We start from the raw sequence: 20,038 nt of genomic DNA, 5'->3' as shown, positions 1-20,038 counted from the left end.
GGAGTAAAGAAATAGCAAGGGAAAAGGGAAAGAAAAGAGAGGGGGGCTGACAGATGAGAGGGAAGACTGAGAGAGCCAGTGGTCAAAAGAAAAACTCTTTTGAGGAGGGTATAGGAGAAGGGAGGGATAAAAGCATACACTGGGGGAGGGGAGAAGTAGGATGAGAGAAAGACATAGATAGTAATCATAACTGTGAACGTAAATGGAATGAACTCTCCCACAAAACAGAAGTGGATACCAGAATGGATTAAAAATCTACAATATGTTGTTTACAAGAAACATATCTGAAACGGGGACACCCACAGGGTAAAGGTAAAAGGTTGATGTAGAATATATTACAATAGAATTATATTTTATATTTAATAATATATAATATAAAATATACTATATAAATACATTGTATGTTATTATACATAATATATTATGTATAATAATATATAAATATATATTATATTAGAATATATTATATATCAGCTGAAGTAAAAAAAAAAAAAGCAAGGGGTAGCAATCCTAATCTCAGACAAAGCAAAAATAGATCTAATCAAAAGAAGTAAGGAAAGAAACTATACCCTGCTAAGAAGGCACCATAGACAATGAAGTAATATCATTACTAAACATATATGTACTAAGTGGTACAGCACCCAAATTCTTAGAGGAGAAGTTAAGGGAGTTACAGAAAAAAATATAAAATGATTCAAGACATTGGATCAATCATCAAGCTCCCCCTCTCTGAACTTGATAAATCTAACCTCAAAATAAACAAGAAAGAAGTTAAGGAGGTAAATAGAAATTTTAGAAAAGATAGATATGGCAGACCTCTGGAAAAAATTGAATGAGATAGAAAGGAATATACTTTTTTCTCAGAGGTATATGGCACATACCCAAAAACTGACCATGTACTAGGGCATAAAAACATCACAATCCAGTGCAGAAAGGCAGAAATATTAAATGCATCCTTTTCATATCATGATGCAATAAAACTTATATGTAGTAAAGGGCCATGGAAAGATAGACTAAAAATTAATTGGAAACTAAATAATCTAATCCTAAAGAATGAGCAGGTCAAATAACAAATCACAGAAACAATCAATAACTTCATTCAAGAGAATGACAATAATGAGACAACCTATCAAATCTTATGGGATGCAGTAAAAGTGGTTCTTACGGGAAGTTTTATATCTCTGAATGCTTATATGAATAAAATAGAGAAAGAGGAGATCAATGAATTGAGCATGCAACTGAAAAAACTAGAAAAAGAACAAATTAAAAATGCTCAATTAAATTCCAAATCAGAAAAACTGAAAACCAAAAGAAAGATTAATAAAATTGATATTAAGAAAACTATTGAACTAACAAGTAAAACTAAGAGTTGGTTTTATGAAAAAAACCAATAAAATTGATAAACCTTTGGTTAATTTGATTAAAAAAGAAGAAAACCAAATTACCAGTATCAAAAATGAAAAGGATGAATTCACCACCAACGAAGAGAAAATTAAAAGAAAAATTAAGAATTATTTTGCCCAACTGTATGCCCATAAATTTGACAATCTTAATGAAAGGGATGAATATTTACAAAAGTATAAATTGCCCAGATTGAAAGAAGAGGAAGTAAAATACTTAAATAACCCCTCTCAGAAAAAGAAATTGAACAAGCCATCAATGAACTCCTTACGAAAAAATCTCCAGGGTCAGATGGATTTACAAGCAAATTCTATCAAACACTTAAAGAACAATTAATTCCAATACTATATAGATGATTTGGGAAAACTGGCAAAGAAGGAATCCTACCAAATTCTTTTTATGATACAAATATAGTTTTGATTACTTAAACTGGGAAGAGTCAAAACAGAGAAAGAAAATTATAGACCAATTTTCCCTAATGAATATAGATGCAAAAATTTTACATAAAATATTAGGCAAAAGATTACAGCAACTTATCACGAGAATAATACTCTTTGATCAGGTAGGATTTATACCAGGAATGCAGGGCTGGTTCAATATTAGGAAAACTATCAGCGTAATTGATCATATCAACAACCAACCTAACAAATCATGTGATTATCTCAATAGATGCAGAGAAAGCTTCTGACAAAATATAACACCCATTCCTATTAAAAACACTAGAGAGCACAGGAATAAATGGAGCCTTCCTTAAAATGATAGGTAGCATCTACCTAAAACCTTCAGCAAGAATTATATGTAATAGGGATAAGGTAGATACATTTCCAATAAGATCAGGGGTGAAACAAAGATGTCCATTATCACCATTGTTATTCAATATGGTACTAGCAATTTAGTTTTAGCAATAAGAGAAGAAAAAGAAATTGAAAGAATTAGAATAGACAAAGAAATTAAGTTATCACTCTTTGCAGACAACATGATGATATACTTAGAGAATCAAGTAAAAAACTACTTGAAATAATAAACAATTTTAGCAAAGTTCTAGGATATACAATAAACCCACATGAATCATCAGCATTTCTATATATTACTAACAAAGTCCAACAGCAAGAGAAAGAAAGAGAAATCCCATTTAAAGCTATGGTAGACACTATAAAATACCTGAGAGTCTACCTGCCAAAACAAACCCAGGGACTATATGAACACAATTACAAAACATTTTTCTCATAAACAGACAGATCTAAATAACTGGAAAAGTATCAGCTACTCATGGGTAGGCTGAGCTAATAGAATAAAAATGACAATTCTACCTAAATTAATTTACTTATTCAGTGCCATACCAATCAAACTACCAAAAATTATTTTATAGAGCTAGAAAAAATAATATCAAAATTCATCTAGAAGAACAAAAGGTCCAGAATATCAAGGGAATTAAAGTAAAGAAATACTGGAAGGTGTCCTAGCCCTACCAGATCTTAAGTTGTATTATAAAGCAGCAATCATCAAAACCACTTGGTACCAGCTAAGAAATAGAGGGGTAGATCCATAGGATAGGTTAGGTACACAAGACACAGTTGTCAGGGATTATAGCAATCTACTGTATGATAAACCTGAAGACCCCAACTTTTGGGATAAGAACTCACTATTTCACAAAAACTGCTGAAAAAACTGGAAAATAGTATGGCAGAAACTGGGTATAGACCAGCATCTGACACCATTTACCAAAATGAAGTCCAAATGGGTACATGATTTAGGTATAAAGGCTGATACTACAAACAAATTAGGAGGGCAAGGAATAAGTTATCTGTCAGATTTATGGAGAATGGAAGAATTTATGACCAAACAAGAGATACAGAACATTATGAAATTCAAAATGGATAATTTTGATTACATTAAAATGAAAAGTTTTTGCACAAACAAAACCGAAGAGGGAAGCAGAAAACTGGGAAAGAATTTTTACAACTAGCGTCCTGATAAAGGTCTCATTTCTAATATAGAGAGAGAACTGAGTCAAATTCATAAGAATACAAATCATTCCCCAATGATAAATGGTCAAAGGATATGAAAAGGCAGTTTTCAGAGAAAGAAATTAAAGCTATCTAAAGTCATATGAAAAAATGCTCTAAATCACTATTGATTAGAGAGATGCAAATCAAAACAACTCTGAGGTACCACATCACACTTATCAGATTGGCTAACATGACAAAAGAGGAAGATGATAAATGTTGGAGAAGATGTGGGAAAGGTGGAACACTAATTCATTGTTGGTGGAACTGTGAGCTTAGCCAACCATTCTGGACAGCAATTTGGAACTATACCCAAAGGGCTATAAAAATATGTAAACCCTTTGACCCAGTAATTCCACTTCTGGATCTGGATCTCAAAGAGATCACAGAAGTGGGAAAAGGACGCATGTGTACAAAAATATTTATAACATCTCTTTTTGTGGTGGCCAAAAACTGGAAATCAAGGGGATGCCCATCAATTGGGGAATGGCTGAACAAATTGTGGTATATGAATGTAATGGAATATTATTGTGCTATAAGAAGTGATGAACAGGAAGACTCCAGAGAGGCCTGGAAGGACTTATATGAGCTGATACTGAGTGAAAGGGGCAGATTCGAGCTTCAGGGACAGAATCTCCAGCGGCAGCGCAGATCCCTCAACCCACAGGCACCAAAGGTCAGTGAGATGGTCTTTTCAGTTGGCCAAGAAGGGAGCAGGGTGTCCCCATAACTCAGGCCCCGTCAGGAGGCAGCAGTGGAGGCAGCAAGGGACAGGGACTCCCAAAGCAGGCAGTGGCCCGCATCCACTGAAGGTCTCCTCGTATACCCCCTGAGGGAACTAAGCCCCATGTGGTGGCCCTGCCCCCACCTGGGCAGCTGAACTTAATCTCACACTGAATAGCAGCCCCACCCTGCCCCAGAACCCCTAAGGCTTGGGAGCAGCACATGTGAATCAGCTCCCAAGTGCTGGCTGGGCAGAACTGGAGGTGAGGTGGTTGTGGAGAGGAAACTCAGAAGTCAAGTAACTGGCTGGGAAAATGCCCAAAAAAGGGAAAAAAATAAGACCATAGAAGGTTACTTTCTTGGGGAACAGGTGTCTCGCCCCATCCTTTCAGATGAGGAAGAACAAGGCAAGGCGTCTGCCTCCAAAGGGAACTTAAAATGAGCTCAGGCCATAGAAGACCTTAAAAAACAAGTTAGCAGCTTACTAAAGGAGAACCAAAAAAGGCTGAGGAAAATAACAGCTTTAAAAAGAGGCTAACTCAATTGGAAAAAGAGGTCTAAAAAGCCAACAAGGAGAAGGAGGTTTTAAAAAGCAGAATTAGCCAAATGGAGGAGAAGGTTCAAAAGCTCACTGAACAAAATAATTCATTGAAAGAGAGAATTGAGTTCAGGGTATGAGTTAAACCAAGAAGTTAGTAAACAAAACCAAAAATTTGAAAAAAATAGAAGATAAGGTGCAACATCTCATTGGAAAAACAGCTGACCTGGAAAATAGATCCAGGAGAAATACTTTAAAAATTATTGGACTACCTGAAAGCCATGATCAAAAAAAGAGCCTAGACATTATCTTCCATGAAATTATCAAGGAAAACTGCCCTGATGTTATAGAATCAGAGAGCAAAATGGATATTGAAAGAATTTATCATTCACCTCCTGAAAGAAACCCAAACAGAGAAACTCCTAGGAATATTGTGGCCAAATTTCAGAGTTCCCAAATCCAGGAGAAAATACTGCAAGCAGATAGAAAGAAACAATTTGAGTATTGTGGAAATACAATCAGGATAACACAGGATCTGGCAGCTTCAACATTAAGGGATTGAAGGGCTTGGAGTAGGATATTTCAGAAGTCAAAGGAACTGGGATTGAAGCCAAGAATCACCTATCCAGCAAATCTGAATATAATACTTCAAGGGAAAACATGGTCATTCAGCGATATAGATGACTTTCAAGAATTCATGTTGAGGAAAAGACCAGATCTGTATAGAAAATTTGACTTCCCAAGACAAGAATCAAGAGAAGCATGAAAAGGTAAACAGAAAAGAAAAATCGTAAAAGAGTCTCTAAAGCTGAACTGTTTACATTACTACATGGAAAGAAAATATTTTTAACTCTTGAATCTTTTCTCAGTATTTGGGCAGATGGAGAGATTGTACATACACACTCACACACATACACGTAGATACATAGAGAGTACAGGGTGTGTTATATCAGAAGAGATGATATCCACACACACAAAAATAAAATAAAATAAAATAAAATAAAAATTAAGGGGTGAAGGGAGGAAAATTCTGGGAAGAGAAAGGGAGTAATGGAATGGGGCAGTCTATAACTCATGAAAGAGATAAGAAAAATCTTATTCAATGGAGGAGATAAGGGAGAAGGGGGGGGGGAATAAAGCTACTCTCTCCACATGAGGCTGAAGGAGGGAATAACATTCTCACTAAATTGATATGAAAATTTATATACACCACAGGAAAGTAGGAGAGGAGGCAACAAGTGGAGTGAGGGGAATATTAGAAGGGAGGTCAAATGGGAGAAGGGAGTCACTAGAAATAAGCACTTTTGAGAATGGACAAGGTCAACTGTAGGGGGGAAAAATAAGGGGGGAAAGGGTAGGTCAGAGGGCAATATAATTAGTATTACACAGCATGATTACTATGGAAGTCTTTTGCAAAACAGCACATATTTAGTCTGTATTGAATTGCTTCCCTTCTCAGTGGGGCTGGGGAGGGAGGGGGGAGGGAGAGAAGTTGAAATTCAAAGTATTAGCAACAAATGTTGAGAATTTTTATTGTATATAATCGGGAAATTAGAACTACAGGGATAGGGGTAAGGAAATTTATCTTGCCCTGCAAGAAAAGAGAGAAGATGGGGATAGGACAGGGGTATGATGGAGGGGAGGGTACATTGAGGGAAGAAGCAACCAGAATGCAAGGTATTAGGAAGCAGGGGGAAGGGAGTGATGGGGAGAAAAACTGGACATGTTACAAAGTGAGGTAAAAGCAATTAGTATTAAAGCAATAGACTGAATTAATTACTGAAAATAAATCAATGACATCTTTAGTTTGGAGAAAAGAATTTTAGTCTAACTTTCCAAGAGGAAGGTAACCTCTGATAAAATTTGGCATTGATGGAAAAGTTAAGGTTTTAATGGTAAATTTGATTTTATGATTGCTATTTAATCAGGAACTAGAACATGTACGGAAAGGCATGTAAGTCACTTAAGACCTGCCTCAAAAGATGTTCCTTAGCCAAAGTGAAACTATAATCATATCTGAAACCTGGTTATTGGAGCTTGCCATTTTTAGATGCTATGGGACTATTAAATGACTGTTCTTCTGAGTCTAACTCCAGGTATAGATAGCAAGAATGGTGATCTGAGCCTCCAATCCATGATGCCAGTAAGCTGATGAGATGCTGGTATGAACTGCATAGGTGATCTCAAGGGAAGGGTGGGAGAGCAGCTGTTCAGCATGGGCTGAGGTGGGATTCTCCTCACTCAATTTCCCCACTGACATTTGTCAGACTTTAAGCCTGACTGAATGCAACTGGATAATCTAACCCTACCTGGAACTGACATGAAGTTGGGGAGATATTGTATCCCTGCAACATCCCTACTCTTGGTGGCAATTTCCTATAGTCAAAAGGTTTGTAAGCTTAATACCAGATCTATTCAATTATAGATTATGGACAGGAGAACATCTGAGGTTGTCTAAAATTAAGCTACTAGGCATAGGACTCTAGACCAACAACAATGTTAGAGTCCTTTAATTCTTAGTAATACTGTGGAGACAATCAGGTCAAGAGCTTGTGAAGTTAGCAACATAAATATTATCTGTGTCTCAGTTGGTTAATGTTTAAAAAAAAATCTTTTGTGGTCCATATTGTAAATGCTTTAAAAAGAAGTATCACCTGACCAAAAGTTGGAATTGCTTTATCTGTTATAAACTGTGTTAAAATAAAAAAAAAGAATTCTATCTAACTATCCTCTGTTTGTTAATATGAAACTGAAAAGAGGGAGAAATGCACTTGCCAAATGTGCTCTCACCGCTGTTGTGATGACTATCCTGCAAAAGCTAAATGAAAGAGATCCACAGCCACTCAAAAATGATTAGCCTTTTTTTTTCTATGTGGTATAAGGGAAAGAGAGCTGGATTTGGAGTTGAAGGCCCTCGGTTCACATCCAAACTTAGGTACTTACTGCCTGAAGCAAGTCACCTGTTTTCTCTGCACCTCAGTTTCCTCATCTGTAAGATGAGGCTGAGGCCAGATGGCTTCTAAGGGACCTTGCTTGTAGCTCTAAGTCAGTGATACTCTAAAGAATGCCTAGTGCCTGGATTATGATGTGCAATTGGATGAAAAACAGTTTCAATTAGTGCACTGATACATCTACCTTGGATAGACCCTACAGATGAACAGTGAAGTGGACCCAAAATCTAGGAGAAAGAGCAGGTGGCATTTAGGAAATCATGCACCCCTTTGCCCGCTCCCTCACACCTCAGCCCACCTTTTAACACTAATATTATCCCTATGATGCTCCATGGATGTGAATCATGGCACACCACAATCTCAGTAGAATCCCAAACAGCAATAGCAAGGCACTAGCAGCAATAATTTGGGGACTGGTCAAGCCCAGCCCTTCTGAGCATGTGCAAGTACAGTATTCTAGAACTGTTTCCGGTCTACTAACTATGTAGTGAGGAAATAGGCTTTTGATTGGCTACTGAACCAGAACTGGGTGCACATTCAAAAGTCACTAATGAGCCAAAGCGAGTCTGTCTCACTCCCCTGATTTTCTCTCTTATCTTTCTTTGTCTGTCTCTCCTTCCCTCTCTCCTTCCTTCTACCCATCCATCTACTTCTCTACCTGCCCCAGTATGTTTTTGTGACCAAACTTGACTCCAAAGAGCTGGGAAAATGCACCTCCGTCACTCTGCAGAGATGGGGGTCCAAGCAGAGCACTAACATGTGGGGTTGTCTGGGGAGGACAAGGCCAGAGGAACATATCTGGAACTAACAGTGGTGTTAGAACAAAAATATCAATACATTTTTAAAAGATTCTCTTTGGAGTCCCATTTGCTCTTTAAAATATGAAATAGGGGGGCCTTTCTGGGAAAGCCAACCCTGGAGCAGGGATCTTGGGGAGTCTTCAGAACAGGCACCCCCTGCTATGGCCTGAGCTCCCCCCACATTCTATGTCCTCTGAGACACCATGTGCCTGGGGAAGGGCAGAAGCAGGAGCAGAAAAGGGAAGGCAAGTTCCAAAGGAAATTCCTCCAACCTCATCATTATACTGCATTCCAGTCAGGGAAATGGGCACTGCACACCTATGAAGTATAACATTCAGCCCCTCAGCAAATTCAACCTGCCCCCGGAATGCTTCAGGGGGCATGAAATTTAGAAATGTGTTCTGGTTTCATGACAAAAGGGTAAGCAAAGAATTTACCTTTTTTCAATTTGTTCTTAATGAGCTTACCCTTAGTAAACAAGCTTCAAAAGCAGCCACTTACTTTGGGCACTAGGTCCAAACAGAAATCTTCAGATAGCTTCAGGAAGTAGCTAGGAGCCTTTCTAAAAGGCTGGGCGGTAGGGGCTGAAAAGAGGGGAAGGGCAGCCAGCTTTGAAAACAGAAGCTGAGAAGTGCCCTGCAGAGAGCACCAACAAGGAAGCTAAGAAAGCTGGGCCACTTGGAAAAGGAGTACGAGGTATCTATTAGATGGTTTTCTTGAAATGGAAATGTATTGTTTCATACTGAATACTCTCCTGTGGTCTGCTGCGTACATGGCAATGTTTAGGGGTTTTTCTCTTCTCATTTTGTAATTAAGTTTAAAATTTAAAAAAATTACCCCCCTCACCCCCCAAAAATCTGAGATTTCACTCACCACTCGGGGCAGCTCCATCAGCATGTCTCTGCAGCGTTGGATGCACGTGACTGCACGCTGAAAATCCCCTTGAGCAACAGCCTAAGCAAACAAGAGAGCCAAGAACCACTTAGAATGGGAAGGGGAACAATTTGGGAATAAGGCTGATTTGGCTAAATTCTTGGGCAGACCTTGCCCTCTTCTGCTGGACCAGCTTATTCCAGCCAGCCACACACTCAATGCGTCTGGGCCTGCAGGTCTCACTCCCCAAAGGGCCAGCTCCAAGTGGATATGGCTACCTGGGCTAAACCCTCCAGCAGCATTGAATGCAGCCCCCCTATTCCTGCTGGAAACCAGGAAGCTGGCCACCGGGAGCCTTTCTCCAAACTCAATGATTCTCTATTAAGGGCAAAGTGGCGACAGTCTCTTCAGATGGCCCCAACTGGTATGAATGTTCATTCATGGGATGGTGAAAAATGATGGTGACCATCCTCCCACAGCAACCCCAGCAAGAGCAACCTGGAGAGCTAGCAAGCAAACAGTGGCTAACATCTGTGGAGGTTGTTCAAAGTTTGCTGCAGTAGATAGAATGCAGGGGCTAGACTCAGGGAGACTCTTCCTCCTGAGTTCAAATCTGGCCTCAGATGTTTCCCAGCTGGGTGGCCCTGTTGGCCTCCGTTCCTCATCTACAAAGTGAGATGGTGAAAGAAATGGCAAACCACTCCAGAATCCGTCAAGAAAGAGTTTTATCACAAAGAATAGTCTTTGTCACAAAGAGCTGGACATGATTGAACAAATTAAGGTTTGCAAAGTGCTTTACAAAATCCATCTTATTTGCTCCTCACAACGACTTTTACAGATGAGGAAACTGAGACAGAGGTAAGTGATTTGCTAAGGAAGTGTCTGAGGCAGAATTTTAACTCAGTCCTTTCCATCTCCAAGTCAAGGGCTCTATCCAAGAGACAGCGAGCTTCCTGAACCATTATTAGAAACCTCCCATGTGCAATCAACCTTGCTGGAGGGAAGGGGAAAGCACATGGCCTGAAGGGACTTTGGTTTATTAGGGGCCTTTAACCCCTAGAAGTACCAAATGTTATGCACGAGATTAGATGAATAAAAGATTACTAATGGTTTGGAAGATCAGGACAGACTTCATGGTCCTCTAAGAAAGGAATTTCTCTAGCACTTTTTCAGAAAAAGCTCTCTGGGTTCCTACCTCCTCTGACCCCCTTTTGCTCTCTCACTCCCACCGGTACAGGTGCTCCCTCAACTAACACAGGCTACAACTTTGACGCTCTTCAGGCTCCAGTTTCCCAAGATGCCCCTCTATCTCTCCCTCAACTGACCAATCCCCTGAATCCCCTGCGGTTAAACTTTTCCCCCTCCAAGACCCAGCTGAGTGCCACTGAATCTCCAGCACAGAATTCCGTAGGGAACTTTCTTCAAGGGGCATCAGATTACAAAGAGCAGACTCTCAATGACCCCAAATCTCACCGAATACAAAAGAGCATCCCATTATTAGGCATTCCATAAATACATCTGGATTATTCCTCTAGGTAAGGGCTAAGGAAATGGAAATGCTGGGTGCCAGTGGGTGTGGGGAGTATGCGCTTTGAACCAAAGAATCTCTCCATGTGTCTCCCAGCTCTAAAGTTCTGTGCAGACCCTATGCCAAACCAGGCGTCTTCATTCCAGGTATCTGAAGATTAAGACTTCACCATTTTATACAGCCTTATTCGAAGCAGTTGACTTACACGTACCCTTCACAGTTTCAAAGAAACCACGAGTACCAATTAGCTCTCAGTCCTTTTTATTAATCAATTTTAACCATGTGGCTTAGGGTTTTATCACACTTCCATTTTTTTCAGGACCAGAAATGAAATCCCTAGGGAGTCAAGAACCGCACTCTTCCACTACCCCTACTGCCCGGAGGCAGCTGCGAGTTGGGGCCGATGTGGTGATTGCTACCGGAGTACAGATGCTAAGCAGCAACGGCCAAGGTTCGACCACTACAAACCACGCTGTTAGATTAAAGGACCCAGGCTGGCTCTCGTTAGTCAAGAAAGATAAAATTCCAAAGCTGCTTCTGAACCACTGTTTCTAGACCCAGAGAAAGGTGAAGGGAGGAAAGTGGAGCAAACAGGCAGAGGCAATGGGGAAAAACCTGAATCCCAAAGTTCCATTGTTTGTTGTTGGGAGACTTCAGATGGCTGAAAACCTGTCAAAATCAGTGGTCTCCAAACTCTTCTGCTCATGCACCCCCATCAGTAAAAAAAAAAATGTTCTGAGTATGCAGGCTCCAAATAAGTATTTACCTATCAACAAATTATATACATACACTATCGCATTAATAATGATATGCACTGTAAAACTTCAGAAAGGATGAAATAAAGATGAAGTAACATTTTATCCCAGGGGCAAGAGACAAAAAGGAGAGTCTCGTGGTCAGATCCGTGCTCAAGGAAAACCATTTTGGCAGCACCATGTAGGATGAATCTGAAAGGAAAGACCTGAGGTAAGACGACCAGACGGAAGGCTGCTGGAATGATTCATGGGTGAGGTGATGAGAGGCTGAATGAGGGTGGCAGCTCTGTGAGTGGAGAGAAAGGAACGAGGGGAGAGATGTCCTGGATAACAAAATGATGTGGGTGACTGGAAGAATGAGAGTGTCTTTGATATAATAGGGAAGTGTAGTAAAGAGGTGAATTTGGGAGGAAAGATAATTAACCAAGACTATGATGAAGACCACAACTCATCCATTCTGTGTCACTTACTCTATCCCACCCTGCTGCTATACCACCTGGGTAATAAGTTAGACCAGCCCCCAGGTAATAATAGTCTGCGACCCAGAAGGGTGGAGTTCAGAGTTTCCACAATTGAGGGAAGGAGGGGCCCAAGTAGATGAGAGTGAAGAGATAAGGCAGATTTGGTTGTGCCTGAGCCAAGCACCTGGATTGGCCACAGCTGTGAGGGTGGGATGTGACCCATCTTCAAACTCTCCCAAACTGGTTAATCATACACTCCTTGGGTCAAGCTATGACACCCCCCCCCCCACTTTGGAGCTCACTAATGTAGATGGTAGGCTGGCCTCCTGCCAATCTCCTAGAGCTCTGGTGATCAAAATACTGCCTGTTCCTCCACCTTAAGCCCTTCTCCTGTTTGTGCCCCCAGTAACTCTCAGCCATGGCTAACTCCTAACATCTAGCCTCCCCTCCCTTACTCCAAAGCTGCCCAGAGCTTCCAGGACAAACATCAGGAAATCTTGTTGACTTGGCCATTACACATTTTGACTATTTGTCCCCAAGGGGGACAGATGTTGCAAGGCAAAGTGATTTTCATGCTTCCCAAAGCAGCTGTTCCAAATCTCTTCAAAGCCCAATTCCATTCCCTCCTTCTTCCCCTTCCTCCCCATTCTTAGCAGATAACCTCACCTCCAACCTTGCCTGAGATTAAAGCCATCTACTGGGAATTAACCTCTACTCTTTCCTCCTCTCAATGTCCTCACCTATTCTCTCTGCCTTCCCTTCAGTCTCAGAGGAAGAGGGGGCCCTCTTCTTTGCTAGCCTGTCACATCCCAGTCTTATCCCCTCCTATCTCCTCTGTGACCTTGCTCTAGCAAGAATTTCCTTATCTTTTTGTCAGGCATCTTCAATCTCTCCCATGACAGAATCGCAGAATTTCAGAATTCTAAATAGACTTGAATCCACCTAGCTGTCAAACAAGTCTGCATGCCAACTAAATTCAAATGTAAAAGGAAAAATTTAACAAAGTAAAAATACAATACAACAGAGATAATGTCAATTTGTGGTTTTCTAATGACCATTTTTAAAAATTAATCTATTTATTTGCTACATTTTGAGTTCCAAGTTTTCTCCCTCCATCCCTCTCTACCCCACATTAGAAAAGCCAATATTTGACTACACACACACACACATAACCATACAATACATATTTTCATATATCAGATCCTCCTCTGGGGGTGGATAGCATTTTCCTTTATAAGTCATAGTTGACACAAATAATCATATTGCTTGGAATAATTTAGTCCTTCAGTCACTCTGAACAATATCGCTGTTGCTGTATACCATGTTCTCTTGGTTCTGCTTGTTTTCTTCTGCTTTATTTCATGTGAGTCTTTCTAGGTTTTCCTGATATGTTCCTGCTTGTCATTTCTTACAACACAACAGTATTCCATCACAATCACATACCACAACTTTTTCAGCCATTCCCCAAATAATGGGCGCCCCCTCACTTCCCAGCTCTTTTTTACCACCAAGAGAGCTGCTGTAAATGTTTTAGAACATAGAAGTTCTTTTCCTTTTTCCCTGATCACTGGGAAACAGACCTAATAGTGGTATAGCTAAGTCAAAAGGGATACACAGTTTTATAATTCTTTGGACATAATTCCAAATTGCTTTCCAGAATGGTTGGATCAGTTCACAATTCCACCCAAAACTCATTAGTGTCCCAATTTCTCCACATGCCCTCCAACATTTGTCATTTTCCCTCTCTATCATTTCAGTCAGTTTGATAGGTGTGAGACAGTATCTCAGAGTTGTTTTAATTTGCACTTTTCTAAACAACAAATTAGAGCATTTTTTCATATGACCACATAGCTATGATTTCTTCTTCCAAAAACTGCCTATTCATATCCTTTGGCCATTTAACAATTGGAGAATGATTCATATTCTTATACATTTGACTCACTCCTCTATATATTTGAGATACAAGGACATATAAGAAACTGGCTATAAAAATTTTCCCTCAATTTTCTGCTTTCCTAATAATCCTGACTATATTAGTTTTCTTTATACAAAACTTTTTTAAGTAATGTAATCAAAATTAGTTAATGTAATCAAAAATACCCATCTTATATCCCACAAGTCTCTCTATCTTGTTTATTCATAAATTATTTTCTTATTCATAAATCTGATAGGTAATATGTTCCATGCTCCTCTAATTTACTTATAATATCTTCCTTTAAGGTCATGCATTCATTTTGACTTTATCTTGATAAACAGTGTTAAGACATTGGTCTATACCTAATTTCTATCAGAATGCTTTACAATTTTTCCAGCAATTTTTACCAAATAGCTAGATCTTATCCCAAAAGCTTACATCTTCGCATTTATCAAACACAAGGTTATTATAGTCATTGACTGCTGTGTATTGTATGCCTAACTCTATTTCTTAGCCAGATAATTTTGATAATTACGACTTTCTAATACAGTTTAAAATCTGGTACTGCTAGACCTCCTTCTTTTACATTTTTTCCCATTAATTCCTTTGATATTCTTGACTTTTTGTTCTTCCAAATGAGTTATTTTTTTCTAGCTCCATAATTTTTGTTAGTTTAATGGGGATGGCACTGAATAAGTGATTAATTTAGACAGAATTGTTATTTTTATTATATTGGATCAGCCCACCCATGGACAATTAATATTGCTCCAATCATTTAAATCTGGCTTTATTTGAATATAAAGTGTTTTATAATTATGCTCATGTAGTTCCTGGGTTTGTCTTGGCAGGTATACTCCCAGGTATTTCATATTGTCTACAGTTATTTTAAATTAAATATCTCTTACCATGTCTTCTTGCAGATCTTTGTTGGTAATCAATAAAAATGCTGATGGGTTTATTTTTACTTTGCAAAAAAAATATTTTTTGCTACTTTGCTAAAAATTTATTGTATCAACTGATTTTTCAGTTGAATCTCTAGGATTTGCCAAGTATACCATCATATAGTCTGCAAAAAGAGACAGTTTTATTTCCTCATTACCTCTTGTGATTCCTTCAGTTTCTTTTTCTTCTCTTACTGCTACTGCTAGCATTTAGTGGTGATAATGGGCATCTTTGCTTCACTCCTGATGTTATTAGGAAGGCTTCTAGCTTATCCTTGTTACAGATAATACTTGCTGATGATTTTAGGTAGATGCTTCTTATCATTTTAAGGAAAAACCCATTTATACCCATGCTTTCAAGTGTTATATTTTGTCAAAAGCTTTTTCTGCATCATATGATTGTTACTTTTATTATTCACATAATCAATTTTATTAATACTTTTGCTTCTATTCAAATTCCTGGTATAAATCCCATTTGATCACAATGTATCATCTTTATTGCTGTAGCTTCCTAGCTAGTATTTTATTTAGGATTTTTTCATCAATATTCATTAGTGAAACTGATCTATGATTTTCTTTCTCTGCTTTTGCTCTTCCTGGTTTACATATCAGCACCATATTTGTTTCAGAAAAGAAGTTGGGTAGGACTCCTTCTTTGCCTGTTATTCTAAATAATTTATTTAATACTGGAACTAACTGATCCTTAAATATTTGGTAGAATTCACCACCTGATAAATAAATCAATAAATCCATCTGATCCTCATGCTTTTTTCCCAGGAATTTCGTTTATGGCCTCTTCAATTTCTTTTTCTAAAGTGTTTTATTTAAATATTGTATTTCCTTTTGTGTTAATCTGGGCAGTTTATATTTTCCTATGTATTCTTCTATTTCACTTAGAGTGTTAAATTTATTGGCATATAATTGGGCAAAATAACACCTAATAACTGCTTTAATTTCAATTTCATTAGTCACGAATTCACCCTTTTCATTTTTGATACTAGTGATTTGGTTTTCTTCTCTTTTTAAAACCATATTAACCAATGGTGTAACTATTTTGTTTTTTCCCCATAAAACCAGCTTCTAGTTTTATTTATTAATTTGATGGTTTTCTCACATTCAATTTTATTAGTCTCACCTTTAATTTTCAGGATTTTCAATTTGGTGTTTAATTGGGGATTTTTGTTATTTTTCTGAGTTTTTTTAATCACATACCCAATTCACTGATCTGTTCTCTCTCAATGTAAACATTTTTAAAGATATAAATTTTTTTTTAATTACCATTTTTGCTGCATCCCATAAGTTTTGATATATTGTTTCATTGTTATCATTCTCTTTAATAAAATGATTGTTTCTGTGATTTGTCTCATTCTTTAAGATTAGGTTATTTAGTTTCCAATTAATTTTTAATCTGTTTCCATCATCCCTTATTAAATATAGTTTTATTACGTTATGATTTGAAAAGGATACATTCAACATTTCTGCATTTAACTACTAGGTTTTTATGCCATGATATATGGTTAATTTCTTTTTTTGCAAAGGTGCCATGTACCACTGAGAAAAGCTATATTCTACTCCCACGCAGTTCTCTCCAGATGTCTATCATATATACCTTATCTAAGATTCCATTAATCTCCTTGACTTATTTCTTATTTTTTTTGTTAGACTTATCTAATTCTATGAAGGGAAATTTTAAGTCCCCCACTATTATGGTTTTGCTCTCTTATTTCCACCTGCAATTCATTTGTCCTTTCCTTTATAAATTTGTATGCTATAGCATTTGGTAAATATATGTTTGGTATTGATATTACTTCATTATCCGTGGTACCTTTTAACATAATGTCATTTCCCTGTTTTATCTCTTTTCATTAAACCTGTTTTAGCTTTAATTTTGTCTGAGATCATGATGGCCACCTCTGCTTTTTTTACATCAGCCAAAGCATAATAAATTCTTAGTCTGGACAACTGCTTTACCTCAACTTTTTATTATTTCTCCTGCTCTAAAATTCAATTTAAGCCATTGTTTTAAGTTATTTGTAGGGCAGTTTGGGAGAGCCAGGTCACTTCCTGCCTTGTTCTGCCTTCTTCCCACAATCCCTCAGGAGAGCCAGGGATTCCCTTCTGTTGCAGTTTAATACTACTGCTCTAGGGCACTTCTCTCTATATTTGCCACAAGGATGACATGAGAGATTTTATATGCTTTGCTAAAATCTTGACACATCATGTATAGGATTCCCTTCATCTCCTGATTTACTAAATCCATTCAAACATAGTGTGGTGTGGTCACAGGCCTCAGAGACCGGCTGCATGATCCAAGGCAGGTCACTTCACCTCTGTTTACCTGATATTTCTCAGCTATAACACATTTGTTTCCTTTTTTTTGATGAAGTCACTCTGTCTCCTTTTGATTGGCACTTTCTTTTCTAAATGTTGACTAATAATTTCTTTAAAAACACGTTACCGAATTTTTCTAGGAACCCAATTTAGGCTTTGAGGAGGGTTAAGGACAGAAAGACCTATGAAGAAGCTGCTAAGAGTATCCTGGAGAAGTAGAAAAATGGTTCAAGAGACACTGTACAGATGAAATGGATGGGGCACTGATGGGTAGTAGGCCAGCAACTACTAAATTCATTAAAAAAAAATTTGAGGAAATGACCTGGAGAATTGGGAGTTAACAGTAAGAGGGAGAAGGTGGCACAAATAAATTGAATGGAGCATGGAAAAAGAAAGGTCTGGGCTTGAATGGGAGAGGAATGGCACAGAAGTGGCAAGAAAGAAGTATGTGTATGCCTCTTTCCGACCTTGTGATTCAGGAAGTGTGAGAGGTGGAAAAGGAGAGACAGTCAAAGACAATACCCAATGTGATTAAATATTTCTGAAAGGTATATACATGGAAAGCTCTGGACCAATGAAGGAACAAAAATAATGACACTGAGAGAAGGCACAGGGTCAGGGATCAAGAGAGTGGGCTCGGTTGAGGATCCAGGTGAGGATTGAAGAAAGAGATTTGGGAGTTATATGCACATATATGTATACATACACATATGTGTACACTGCAAACACATGCAGCATATGTACCTACCTGAGTGTACACATATAAACATATATGTGTATATGTATATATACATAGGTATACTGCATATCTATGTGTGTATTTATGTGTCAAGGCCATGGAAGTGAATGCAATTACCAAGAAAAAGAGTGAAAAGAGAGACCAAGACACAGAACACACTTGTGGGGAACACCCACTTTAAGGACCAGGAAGAGGAGGAGAGCAAGGGAGGTCAAAGGAAAGATTAAAGAAAGAGAACCTAGAGACTACTTGGACGCAACAGTGTCAAAAGCTGCCAAGCGATCAAGAAGATGCAAGGACTGCAAAAAAGACACTGTATTTGTTGGTTAGAAGGTGAGTGAGGACATTTGAGAGAAGAGTTTCAGTAAAATCGGTGTCAACTGCAGCCAGATTGTAAGGGGGAGAGGGCAAAGTGAGTAGTGAGGACGAAGAGAACCTGGGGGTGGAGACAGAAGATTAGCAGTGAAGGGGAGAGGATGAGTTGAACAAAGCCGATCAGTTAGGACGTTCAGAGGAAAGGGTTTTAGGGTCAGGACCACGTGACAAGTTCGTAGGCAAGTGGAAAGCAGCCAGTACTGAAAGATGATATTGAAGATGTAAGAGAGGAGGGCAGGAGCACTGCATGTATGACTGGCCTTGATTGGAATGATTAGTTTTTCTTTCTGTTTCAATCTTTGTTATCTGGGATGACACTGAAGGAAGGAAGAGAGATAAAGGTGATGAAAAATAAAAGATAAGTCTTTTTTTTTTAAGAGAAAGGGAATGACTGCTGGATCAGGATCCAAAGCCTAACGGATGGGGAGCAAAGACACCTCGGTCAGTTCAGAGACATTACCTCTCTTCTGTGACTAGAAAGGAGCAAAAAGAATGATGCAGAGTTTCAAGGAATGAAAGAAGTTTAGACAAAGAAGGAAAACGCTAGATTGTGTGCTGTAAGGAAGGACAGAATAATGATGAGCTTAGGAAGGAGAGGAGGAGTCAGTAAGGGCCAAATATTAAGGTCTAACATGAGTGTCTACCACCAAATAAATTCAGCTTCTTGTCTTTCTCCAGCAATGCTGAGCAGCCCTCAAGCAAGAGCACAAAAAAAGGTTAGAGATTACTCAGGGAAGAAAATATGCCAGTCAAGAAACCATTAGGGGAAGAGACTCTAAAGTCATAGCGAGAGACACATCAAACTGGCAAATCATGGAAACAAACAGAATCAGAGTGAGGGATGTGAAATGGGAACCTAAAGGTGGTTCAGAAGACCAAAAAGGTGAAATGAACATTTAGTGGGAATGAGACACTGGGCGAATTAGAAGGATGGGAGGCTGGAGTCAGGAACAAACTTTTAAAGTTCTGTACCTTAAAGGTGCTGCAACTCAGAGAGTTAGTTGAGGTCTAAGGTGTGGCCATGTTTGGTATGTAGCTGAATCAGAGTAAAGAAGGATGTCACTGCAAAGGAAGAGGTTGAGTCATTGAGAGGTCAGATTGCTAAAGAGGTCATCATCAGCATGAATAATGAAGTCCTGGGGGATAACAACAAAGAATGGGGTAGGCCAACAACTACTAAATTAATTTTAAAAAAAAATTTGAGGAAATGATCTGGAGAATTGGGAGATAACAGTAACAGCGGGAAGGTGGCACAAATAAATTGAATGGAGCATAGAAAAAGAAAGGTCTGGACTTGAATGGGAGAGGAATGGCACAGAATTTGCAAGAAAGAAGTATGTGTATGCCTCTTTCCGACCTTGTGATTCCGGAGTAAATGTTTGCAAGGGCCAGGGTAGCCTGAGAGAGCCAGGTTTCTGTTAAAGCACAGAGGAATGCCAGGATGGAGAAGAGTATACATGGCCAATAGTGTGGGAGGACCAGTCAATGGGTGAAACAGGTGAGAGTGGAGCTAGGGAAGAATAAAGGTGATCAAGAGTGAGGGTTAGGGTTAGAAGGAGGCAGGACCAGTCCCAGTCCTGCTCCTTCCTCCAGACCAAGGAGAATAAAGCTTATCTCTCTCACACAAGACATGCCTCCTGGGCACAGAGCCCTCAAGGACATCATTAACACCAGCACAAAGGGCACCTACTACACAGCCCT

General features: G+C 38.8%; 1 protein-coding gene across 1 annotated transcript in view; it reads right to left on the bottom strand.

Annotated features, from left to right (window-relative positions):
* Positions 1 to 20,038, bottom strand: part of TEX11 (testis expressed 11) — a 183,437-nt gene that overhangs the window by 123,361 nt on the left and 40,038 nt on the right. The window contains exon 8 of the mRNA XM_072627254.1: positions 9,293 to 9,373. Coding sequence (XP_072483355.1) covers positions 9,293 to 9,373 — 81 coding nt within the window. The remainder of the gene's footprint in view (positions 1 to 9,292; positions 9,374 to 20,038) is intronic.

Source organism: Notamacropus eugenii, chromosome X (assembly GCF_028372415.1).
Source record: "Notamacropus eugenii isolate mMacEug1 chromosome X, mMacEug1.pri_v2, whole genome shotgun sequence".
Classification (NCBI taxonomy): domain Eukaryota; kingdom Metazoa; phylum Chordata; class Mammalia; order Diprotodontia; family Macropodidae; genus Notamacropus; species Notamacropus eugenii.
This window is presented reverse-complemented; position numbering and strand designations above follow the sequence as displayed.